We start from the raw sequence: 12,148 nt of genomic DNA on the forward strand, positions 1-12,148 counted from the left end.
TTCAACTCCACATTAAAGGTATGTTCATAACATGTATTGGCAAGGCTGCGGCTGAACGGCAAGGTTCCTCCTCAAAGCTTTTCCATTGAATAAAGTCTTTAGTGGTGTAAACACTTCCTATGCTAGAGAAATCTGACGGGAAATCTCTCTGCTTTTTAAACTTTCTCAAATGTCTCTGCTCTGAGATTTATGCGCAGCACAATGATTGTTGTGTAGGGGTTGCACCATCTCATATTAAAATCGCAGTCATTTTAACTGTTTATTTTAATACAAGTTATTGAACTAGTCCAATATCTTAATTTAATGTGAAGTATGAGCAGCCATTTTGAGCCCAGTCCCTTTCTGCGTACGATACTAGAGGGGTGAAAAATATTGCAAACAAAAGCCAATCAGATTTAAGTCCTTATTTTAAAAGAATTTGAAGCCAAGATATTGATTGGTTGCCATGGGCTAGTGGTTTGTTTTCTTAACTTTGCACTAGTCCCCATCAATAACCGCCACTGGGTGAAGGTCACACAGTCACAAGGCGAACACTTTGGTAATTCTTATTTACTGTGTGCTCCACATCCAATGGAATATATATATGTTTTAAGCCTATACAAAATGTCAATACTTGGTCTAAAATATTAGAAATCTGTAATTTTTCTCTTATTTTACTCTTTACTGTTACTAGTGGTGATATATGTTTTGTATGACTTTGCAGCATAAAATATAAAAGCATAGCGATCTTGCCTCCTAGCAACCTAGATCTTTTATTGAGTCGATGCTTTGATGATGTCATATATATGAACCTTTTCTGCCTGTAGTTGGAGGCTAGTAGTCTTATTCTAGGAGCTATATTAACTGCTGGACAGAGAGAGCCCAGTGGCAAATCGTTCATAATGTATTATACTGTTAATATAAACTTCATGTAATACATCATCAAATATTACAGTCCTTGATCTCTTAAATATGAATACCTGTACTAGCACAAGGAAATAAAATCCTCGGCTACTTTCAGTGTCCATCTGACATATTTTATCATTGCACGGTTTGAGCCTACGCCCATTCATTTGAGAGCATGTAGCGTGTTTCCTTTACTAATATATCCCAACAGGGAATAAACTAAAGACCAATTGTTTCTAATGCACATTTCATCGGCCTAAAAGTTAATTAACTATACAAATTGCATCAAATAAAGTTACACATTTGGTAAACCATATGCTAAGAGTGCTATGGCCTATGATATAGTCCCTTGGGGAATAGGGTAAATATACCAGAATAACATTTTCACATCATAAATGTAAAAGTTCTGAAATACATTACGGTTATATATAATAAGAAGATACTTAGGTCCATTAAAGGGAATGTGTCATTATAAAATGACATTGTTTAAATGAAGTTTTTATGTTGAACATATTTTTTCTGAATTTTTGGTGTATATATATATATATATATATATATATATATATATATAATTTATTTATTTATTTATTTTTTTAATTTCTCATTTCACCATCTGTATTAAAAAAGAATCCTAAAATATTATCGTTTTCATACTGGCCACTGAGTCGCATAAAACCCTTCCTGTTCTGTGGAGATCACTTCTCAGCAGTTATCTCATTATCATCAGAGGCAGGATTACGATGAAAGGTAACACCTATATATAGATAGCACAGGATCCACCATTCGTAATAGACTGATCCTTCCTGTTCTGTAGAGATCACTTCTCAGTATTCATCTTATTATCATCAGAGGCAGGATTACAATGAAAGGTAACATACATATATATATATATATATATATATATATATATATAACACAGACTTCACCATTGATAATAGGTGATGGATACAGCTCCCCCCTATCCCTCCCTGCACAGTGACCTCTGCACAGGTCACAGAGCATGTCTGGATAACTCTCCCATAGAAGTCAGTGGGTCACCTCCGTACTACAGGTTCCTTTTGTCCATGTGGCTGCTATGAAGCATATTTCTTAGTGCTGTTAACAGCAGCTCAGGCAAAATGGCTGCCCCCATAGTCATGTACAGAAATAGAATAACAAAATCTACATTTAAAAAAATAAAAACAGATTATATAAAAAAGATATGATTCAGTATCTGGTTTTAATTAGTAAAACAATATATAGATGCTATATTCCCTTTGTTATACCAAAAGAGTGGTGAGGACGTGGATGAAAGGAGGGTTTGGAGGAGGTTAGAACTTTATTTTACCTATTAAAAACCCATAAGGCATGAGCCAATCTACCCTAAAAGAGAAAATATTTTCCTGACCGCAAGTGACGATCAGACTGGATCACAATTCTTTGGTAATATTCTCTATAAATGTTAATAGTGAGATGACTCCGCAGCATTAATCACTAATAAGTATAATGTACATAATAACATATACAATTAAGTCTAAATTAAACATAGTAATACATTTGTGGATCCAGCATCCCTCCAATTATCTAATATACAATATCACCGGCATTTTGGTCCTCATTTTGGTCATTAAAGCGGATCCGTCATGTTACTATCCAACAGTGTTTATGGACAGCATTGTATAAAGTCAAATCCACTGCACTATTAACAAAAAATGGTGCAAAAAATATAGTGCCGTTTGGCTAGTATCAGCTAGCAAAGAATACAGCGGACTCAATCCACACTGTAGTCACACTACTCCCCCACCTTTCTCCGCAGTGACTGACAACTGACGTTTCTGCATGCATACATGGCAGCCATCCGGATTCAATATTCTTTTCTTCTAATTTCTTCTCTTTCTTACAGTCCCACTTTGATTTTACAAGATGTTACTTGGGTAATGATGAACAATGTTGTGCCCATAGTCTACAGTCTCAATTTTACTATAATAATAGTTTTTTGCAATACAAACCAAGAGTAGGTTTTCTATGGAGTAACCAACATGTTACTGTACATTGACTATCTAAAGATTAGCAATTGGAAATGTCTCCAGACAAATCATGAGACCTTTACAAAGAGAAAGCTAAACTTCGTTCTAACCTTAGTGAAATTCTCAAAAAGTTCCCCTTGTGCATTTCTCAATGTTTTGTTTTTTTAGATCCTTAAGGGGATACAAAAATTCTTCTACTTCTTTTTCAGCGGTTGACCATTCCCAGCTCCTGTCCTAGAAGTTTTGCAGAATTAATGCGCTTTTGTTGGGATGCCGAGGCAAAGGTATTTGGTTTTATTAATGTTCTATATTGTACTATTGTACATCCATCTGAAACTTTGTATGTTTGAATGTAGAGCTGTTGATCCTGTATTTATATGTTCTCCCTATATCAAAAAGTGTTCTGCCTTCTAGAGACGGCTTACTTCGCTATTGGTTGTATGGCTCATGTGGTCTCTTCACTATGTATTGTGGCAGTTTTAATTTTGACAATCGCGGGGAAAAAGGAAACCCACTAGTAAAGGTGGAGAATGTCCTTGGGAACATAAGACTTCCCCAAAAATATGAGCTGTATTGTATTGTCACCTGTATTGTTTGACAGGGAAGCAGAAGTTTGCTATAGACAATTACTGCATGATTCGCCACCATCTGATGTCCATCCTGCTGGCAGATACTTACCTGACGCCAGGTGGTGTTGAGCAAAAAAAATACATAAAACCATTTTGATTTATTTTGTCTGGGTCTATTGTTCTCAACAATAATATCTGCCATCTACTGCTCCCCGTCCCGTACTACTCCAACACTCCATGTAATTAACATTCTCTGTCAGATGTGCATGTTCATGGAAAAATCGAAAATCTTAAGGCTAGAGCTACACGGCGACTTTGGCCACGGATCGCGGTGTCACCTTGCCTGCATCTCAGGTAATGTGGTCAGGTTGCCGCAGGATCAGATTTCTTGCAAAAATCAGGTCGCGGCAACCTGCGGATTGCAACATGGCCACATTGACTTTCATTACCTGCGATACAGGCAAGGTGACACAGTGATCTGTGTCGCGGCCAAAGTCGTCATGAAGCCCTATCCTAAATGTCGCTAAAAGATTTTCATTTAACATGTTGATAAAGGAACAATAAATATAGAAACTACAATAGAGTGTTACCCATAACCGTTAACTCTAACTTCATAATTACTGTGTAATGCATATTTATTATGATCTTGTATCAAGTTTATTATTCACTGCTATATTTGTGCATTTTCTTCATTTATAACACATATTATGGCACATAAATATTTTCCTGTTACATAAATGACACAGGTAGGATGCTCCAGTGTTATTTCTCTGCAGTGAGAGAATGTTCTGTCTCTTGCTAATTCTCTTCTTAACACAATTAGTCCCAGAATAATAAGACCGAGACACGGATGAGTTTTGTAAGGCTTCGTTCACATCTTTGTCAGGACTCCGTTTATGGGTTCCGTCTGAACTTTCCATCAGGGGAACCCATGAATGGAATCCAAACGGAAACCATAGGTTTCCGTTTGCATCAGTGTTGATTTCAATGGTGACGGATCCCGTGCAAGTGGTTTCCGTTTGTCGCTGTTGTGCAAGGGTTCCGTCGTTTTGACGGAATCAATACCGTGGTCGACTGCGCTATTCATTACGACAAAACGACGCAGATGTGAATAAAGCCTAAACTATACATCAATCTGTATTATCACTAAACTACAAAACCGCTTTGTTTTTGGGTTATTTTACAGATATATACAGGTATGGTAGAGTTGAGGTTGTCAGTATATAGTAAATATGTGTGTGTTATTTGCCATAGTTCATTGTGATATTTCTATGTGTTACTTTGACACCTCTCAGATTGCAGGTTATAGTCTGTCTCAATTGTAACATGGTGATTATCACTGTGTACCAGGGTATAAAATTTGATTTGTTATGTTTTTGATCCTGTCTTCTAGGCAATTATATATATTATAAGTGGAAAGTGCCACCTTGCTTACCTGCCAGCATCCTGTAGTGCCTCTTTCCATGCCTGAAGGCTCTCTGTAAATGTTAACACTGGAAAATCTGTCTATTGTATAACAGTAAATAGAAAACGAGGTGGGGACAGGAGGGGGATGCTGCTTCAGTTTTTTACTTAGTGTTTCAATGAAACCGCACGATGGGGAGAGCGGCTCTGACGTATGCTGTATAGCATATAGTGGAATACGTCACCCATAGGGCCCCATTGTAAAAAACAACAACATATTTTGCTATATCCCTCTGTATAGAGTAGTGTAGTCTACTATGCTATTATATACAGCAAGAAAACAAAAGATATCGTGACACATATCAGCCCGGTGTATGCCAAAAGGATTACCTTTTGTTGAAAGCTTACCAGGCGAATACGTATGTAAACAGAGCCATAGAAAGAGGGAAGTAAAAAAGACCCCAAATATGTAGGTTGGATTCAGTGTCTTTGGCCGCAATACATCTAATATATACATCTACACACATTATCTATAGATGCCTGAGTAGGGATTGTTAAGTTTTTTTAACAATAGGCCCTGTTTAACCACTATGATGTAAAATTTCTATGGTAGAACTTACAATTTCTGTTTTTTATTTTTACATTTTGTTTATATCTGTCTTTCCCCATTGCTTATATTTTCCAGAAAAGGCCATCATTTAAACAGATTATTTCAAACTTGGAGTCAATGTCAAATGACAGCAAGCTGCCAGACCAGTGCAATTCATTTTTGCATAATAAAGCCGAGTGGAGGTAAGGATAATGATTTTATGGGGTCACGCACATTATTTAAAAAATGTACACACATTCGTCTGTATAAGGAAGAAGTGGTAGGTGGGAAGCCGCAAGTGAGAGCCGGAAGAAAGATCACAGCCCATTACTGTCATCTCCCCCCTGTACAGCCCTTCAGTGACCCCAGGAGGGATGATACAGAAACTTTTTTTTCTTTATTATCTTCCCTGTTGCCAATCCGAGAGGCTATGCACTTCTACTACAGTTGTGAAAATATAAGCCTAATCAGATAATTTTTTTACTCTGGATCGTTGATATTTTGTGTATTCCAATCTGGTGAATATGTGAAGATATGTGCTAGTAGATATAGACATAAGTGTCACATTGAGTTTGTGGACCCACTGGGCCGTACCGCCTTGACGGTATGGCAGATGGCCAACAGGGGGCAGGTCACAGTCTATAGTTCGTATAGCGTACCTGTGGCAGCTCGGACAGAAGCAAGGCAGGCTCGGCTGGGACTAGGCAGCAGGTAGACGTCAGGCGTGGAGTAGCAGGACAGGCGTGGAATACAGCATGGCACTTGACCAGGATAGCACAGGATACAGGTTCGGGGAACACTGGGAACTGGAAAACACTAGGAGACCATTTTCATAGACAAACTTTGGATACGACAAACAACGCTCAGGCATTGCAGGGAGGGGCACAGTCCTTCTTATAGCCCAGGGTGCTCTGCGAGCAATTCGCTCAATCTCCCACCTGCGTGCGCTTTGGCTTCTTAAGTCTGGACTGAGCTCGCGAGCGCAGCCTGGTGGTCACTGTGGAACAGGACGGCCGTATGTGCAGACATCTCTGGAGAGAAGGGCGTCGACTGGATAGAAGGAGTTTGTGGTCAGCGACCACGGACGTTACAATAAGTGGCATGTAGGAACCCTGCACATCTTGAACTATGTGTGGTGCATCTCCTACTCTGCTTGGGTCAGACTTTTAGGCACAAACATTAGCTTTTTATGCATTTTTTTACAAAATTTTACAGTTTGATGTAAAATTGCATAAACGTTCTCTTAAAGTGTGACATGTCAGAAGTTTGGATTGGTGGGGGTCCGAGCACTGATACCCCGACCAATTGCCAGAACAAAGCAGCTGCAGCCCTCGTGTGAGCGCTCAGCTGCTTCGTGTCTGTTCGGCTTTTTCTGGAAAGCCGATGTATCGGAGTACGGGCTCATAGACTTTCTATTGAGTCCGTACACGATACATTTATTTCCGGAAAAAGCCAAACAGACACGAAGAGGCTGAGCGCTCACACGAACTCTTCAGCTGCTTTATTCTAGCGATTGGTGGGGGTCTCAGTGCTCGGACCCCCACCAATCCAAACTTCTGACATGTCACTATGACATGTCAGAAGTTTGTCAAACGTTTAGCTACACTTTAAGTGTAAAGTGCCGGGTGGCATTTTAACAATGTGCAAGATGCCGACTTTCATTTAAAAAAAACCAGTTCATAAAAAAAACTCCCAAAAAAACTGTGAGACCGCTCCGATTCGACCACCCAAAAATGCATTGAAAATGATCTTCTGGAGGGATGGTCCTTTCAAAGAAGATGGCAAGTATACATCATATACAATGGAACTGAAAATTGATAACTGGAAATCTGGTCTGGATAAAAGGGTGGTCTCCTCAATGAGGTGGTCTTTTGCAGAGGATTCACTGTATATGTGTACGGAAGTATCAAGATTTTTTTAAATTTTACTATTCAGGTTTTATATGTGTATGATAAAAGTGTATGTAAAAATTGTCACGGCAGCAAAAGGGTTAAAGACTGAGCAATTTTATTTTCAATTAATTATATCTTGAATGAGAGCTCTGCAGCATGGCTGTGACCCCCTACAAGAATTATTTTATTTAGATTTTGTGCTTTAGGTTCTCTCTCTTTTTGGTCTGGGGTTTCGGACCCAGAGTAGTGTAGCGCTCTGTACTCTATTATAAACCCATTAGCATACCTGGATATAGCACAGCTGAACATGAAAAAAGTTCAGTGAGACTATGCAAACTTATCGAAAAAGGACATTGGTCCAGCGCAGGAGACGTATGGCAGTAGGTAAGGAAGATGAATGATAGAGACCGTTGTTGACTTGGCGCATGCTAACCCGGGGTGCAAAGTCTAGGGAATCCCCCATTTTTACTGTTAACCACTGCAAACAGGTATGAACTTTGCAAGTAAGATTTGTAGGTCGCAGTCCCAAAGATCGTCTTCAATAGACTGTCGGGCAGCAGATGACGGGTATAATTAGTATTGCGGTCAAAACAGATTAGGGTTGGTAACAGGTGGACAACGTCAGGTATGGAAATCAGTATCAGAAGGCAAGGTCAGGCCGGCGGTCATTAGACGGATAATCAGATTAAGACATAAATGGGGTCAAACAGAGGGACTCACAGGGTACAACAGAAAAGCAGCCATGAAACTTACCACCAGGACTTAGAATCAGGCAAAGAATACCAAGAGCAGTTACCCTTTAACCTCAATATGGCCTGGTTTGGGCCTTAAGGATCAGGGATTTTTTTTTTACCTGTCATCTTTACATTCCGAAATCCATAACTTTTTTTTATTTTTCTGTCGACGTAGTTGTTTGAGGGCTTGTTTTTTACAAAATGAGTTGTATTCTTTAATGGCATAATTTTAGGGTACATGTAATGTATTGAACAACTTTCTACATTTTTTTTTGGGGTGTAAATGGAAAACAAACAGCAATTTCATCATTGTCTTTTGGAATTTATTATTTTTACGGCGTTTATCGTATGTTATAAATAATAACTTTATTCTGTGGGTCATTATGTTGACACCAAATTTGTATAATTGTTTTATGTTTTAATTTTTTTGCACAATAAAATAAACTTTATTTAACAAAAATAATTTGCGGTCGGGCTTACTTCTGCGGCTGAGCCACATGCAGCACAGAGAAGGGAGCTGTGGCATTGCCCTGGCAACAGGACGCCACAGCTCCGGACGACTTGACAAGCAGACAAGCGCCCTGCCGGTTAGATGTAGCGCCGCTGGAAGACGTGCAGGATTGCGATCCTCGACAAGTAGATCCACAATGTAGTTAAAGGGGTTGTCCCATCAGAACAACCCTTATCCATATGTCCTATGTGTCCATGTTCAGATGTCCGTTTGAATGGCTGCAGTGTAATTTTACATTTTTGATCACCAGGCAGTTCCCGTGGGTTGTATGTGATGAGCCAAACCCTGTCCTTTAATTATTATTTACTTATAAACTTCCAAATATAGCTATAAAGTGTAGCTTAATGACAGTCCATCCACCCATATGAAACCACTAAACCATGGAGCTTAATGTGATTTATACCTCAGAACTTATTTTGCTCCTAAACATAGTGAATGATCTCGGGCACTGGATCTGCCTACAAGTTAGATGTCCTCAATGTAGCTAGGATATTGGTACAATTAAATTATAATTACAAAACGCCTATTGATGAAACACAGTAAAACTATAAAAGTCTGTTTTATAGTCTTTTTTTTTTTCTTTTTCTCATAATAGCTGTGCGTCAACAGCGTCCGTCCCCCCTCCACCCTTTCAATCCCTAATCTGGAGCCATCTGCTTCTCTAAGTATTTGGGAAGAGACATTTCAAACCACTGTGTATCAACAGGGGGATTGGTACCATAAGTTTCCCACTGCAGGCTATATTAAGAAACTATGGAGAATGTCCAGGGAAAACTGTTACAGAGATACCAAAATATTTAAAGCTCGTAATGAAATGTGAGCAGAACAATGAGAAACTCAACAGACACTGACCAAAACACAGGAATCGGAGTATACAAAGACCCTAATAACAGCCCACATTATTACAAATCATGTTCAATAGCTTGAAGCTGCAATAGTACAAATGGAAAAAGTGACTCCAGGTCTGCAGCCGGATCACATGATGTGATTATAAATAGCAAGATTCCTGTTTTAAAACTGCAGTAAAGATTTAGGAGCCACATGAACTGTGGACGGTAGTTGTAATTTCTTGCTCCATCTACTGTTGAGGAATGTAAACTTCACTTAATATACTAAGACTTTATTTTTAATCAGTATAAAGTAAGAACATATGTTTAGTTCAATCTAGTAACTATCCCCAATGATACATTAAAACCTCCGTAATACATTGTAACATGTTTATAAAATATATGTAGATCAGCTGATCATAGCATGTGGCTTTAGAAACTCTTTTATCGCCTCGGGAAGCTGTGCCTAGTCGTACATTTCAAATCAATAGTCAACCATGTAATACATGGCATAACTGGGTCCGCCAGAGCAAGAGCCGTTCTATGTTAGGCTTCGTTCACATCTCCGTCAGGTTTCCGTTCTGGCCTTCCGTCTGAGCTTCCCGTCAGAACGGAACCCTGACTGAAACAAACGGAAACCATAGGTTTCCATTTGTATCACCTTTGATTTCAATGGTGACGGATCCGGTGCAAATGGCTCCCGTTTGTCTCTGTTGTGCAAGGGTTCCGTCGTTTTGACGGAATGAATACCATAGTCGAATACAGTAATCATTCCGTCTAAACGACGGAACCCTTGCACAACTGAGACAAACGGAAACCTATGGTTTGTTTCTTTCAGGGTTCCGTTCTGACGGAAAGCTCAGACGGAACGCCTGAACGGAGCCCTGACGCAGATGTGAACGAAGCCTTAGTGGCCCACTGCTCTGGCTCATAAGTGTTTCTCGAGTGGGTGATCACCCCCTCCTATGAAATCCATATGTCCTAATAGGGCATATGAATAGAGGTTGGCATAATGAGAACCCCTTTAAGCAAAAGTTCACTTTGAAGTAAAACAAACAGCATGTTTGAGAGCTTCGACATATTTACCTTTGTTTATGGGAGCAATAAGTCATGTGAACCAAGGGACATACCTCCTTTCCAAAAATATTTAGGGACTTAATTACCCATTCTGGGAATACCCCTTTATCACCTAGTTGCTTACGGACTGATCACTCAGGGTCCCACTGCTGAAATCCCCACTAGAACAAGGGTACCGAACCACTCTCGGAGAGGAGGAGATTAAATGGAGCGGAGGACGAGGATAGGCCCTGCCCGTCCATTCAATGTCTAAGGGACTGATGGAAACAGCCGAGTGATGCTTGTCCGCCGCTTCTTTCAAAATCCTCCTCCAGTCGTGAGTGAGTGAGAAAAAACATGGGGTTCGGAAACCCTGCTCTAGTGATTGGTGTGGGTCCCAGCATTGAAGCACCCAGCGATCAGACACTTATCTATGGATAGGTGATAATTGTCCATTCTGGGAGTGCCCCTTTAAATTGTCACTAACCTTTCAACAAACTTTGCAGAAATCAATATTACTAGTGAATATAAGAAACTTTGTACTTTCTCCACTTATCAGACACTTCTCCCTCTCTCCTGCCTCCTGCACTGATCGCTCACTCTTAGGTTACAGCTGCCCAAAGAAGTCCATGGAGAGGGTAGGAGGGAGCAGGAGCAGAGTTAGAAAAAGGCAGAGACATACAGAGATGCTGTTGCAGCTTATAGTAAGGGTTATTTCTTACCCCTGTGCTGAAGTCATAGCTACCCTGCTCAGTACTGGTGTATGATGTCCTCCATGATGCTGCTGCTTCTGAAGGGGTGCTACAAAAAGATAGGAGCGCAAGATGTTCTCTTCCCTGTGTGTGCTGTGTATAGCAGTTAGGCTACACCCACTAGTTCAGGGAAAACTGAGAATTAGAGAAAGAGACTGCGGAGGGGAAAACTGCTAAAAAATGCATAATACAAGTCATATAATGGCCAGAAATAGTGTTGTTCCTCATGTTCACACTCGTGACAGCCTATTCTGTAAAGTTGCCTGAAAGGTTAGATACACTTTAACTCTACTGATCTCCAATTATAGAATTTGACACATGTAGAATTACAATTATTTGTTCTCTTTAATTGCCAGAGTTTTCCGTCACTTGCTAATTATCACCTTTACATAGATGGTGGCAAATCCAATGATAGGCAGACGCTGATGGGTTTTGCTATAAAATATCTGTTTCCTAAACTATGTATGTGACATTGCCAAACTCTAAACATTTAGGGAGCATTTTACAGTTGTGTGTTGTTGCATCATAGATGAGCTTGTCAAATATAGCAGAACTACTAATGAAAAAAAGTGTGAGTTTTTTTCCCCTCTTCTGTTGCATGTGCCTAGTTTTAAAGATCGGTATCGGAGAACATGAAACCATTAGTAATCTTTTGGTCTCAAATATATAAGTTCATGCAACCGTATTAGAGTTATACTTACAGTATAAACTATACCAGTTTTCCCCAACCAGTGGCTTGTAAACTATACCAGTGTTCCCCCAACCAGTGGCTTATAAACTATACCAGTGTTCCCCAACCAGTGGCTTATAAACTATACCAGTGTTCCCCATTAGTGGCTTATAAACTGTACCAGTGTTCCTCAACCAGTGTCTAGGGAACCACATGTGGCCCTCCAGCTGTGTCGGCACTAGAAACATTTGTG

At 39.7% G+C, this 12,148-nt stretch overlaps 1 protein-coding gene across 2 annotated transcripts in view; it reads left to right on the plus strand.

The window, feature by feature from the left end:
• The window catches only part of MAP3K20 (mitogen-activated protein kinase kinase kinase 20), a 153,443-nt gene that overhangs the window by 62,740 nt on the left and 78,555 nt on the right, over positions 1 to 12,148 (plus strand). For both annotated transcript variants that reach the window (XM_075829475.1, XM_075829476.1), the window contains exons 9-10: positions 3,101 to 3,175; positions 5,550 to 5,656. In XM_075829475.1, coding sequence (XP_075685590.1) covers positions 3,101 to 3,175; positions 5,550 to 5,656 — 182 coding nt within the window. The remainder of the gene's footprint in view (positions 1 to 3,100; positions 3,176 to 5,549; positions 5,657 to 12,148) is intronic.

The sequence above is a fragment of the Rhinoderma darwinii genome, chromosome 6, assembly GCF_050947455.1.
Source record: "Rhinoderma darwinii isolate aRhiDar2 chromosome 6, aRhiDar2.hap1, whole genome shotgun sequence".
Lineage (NCBI taxonomy): Eukaryota > Metazoa > Chordata > Amphibia > Anura > Rhinodermatidae > Rhinoderma > Rhinoderma darwinii.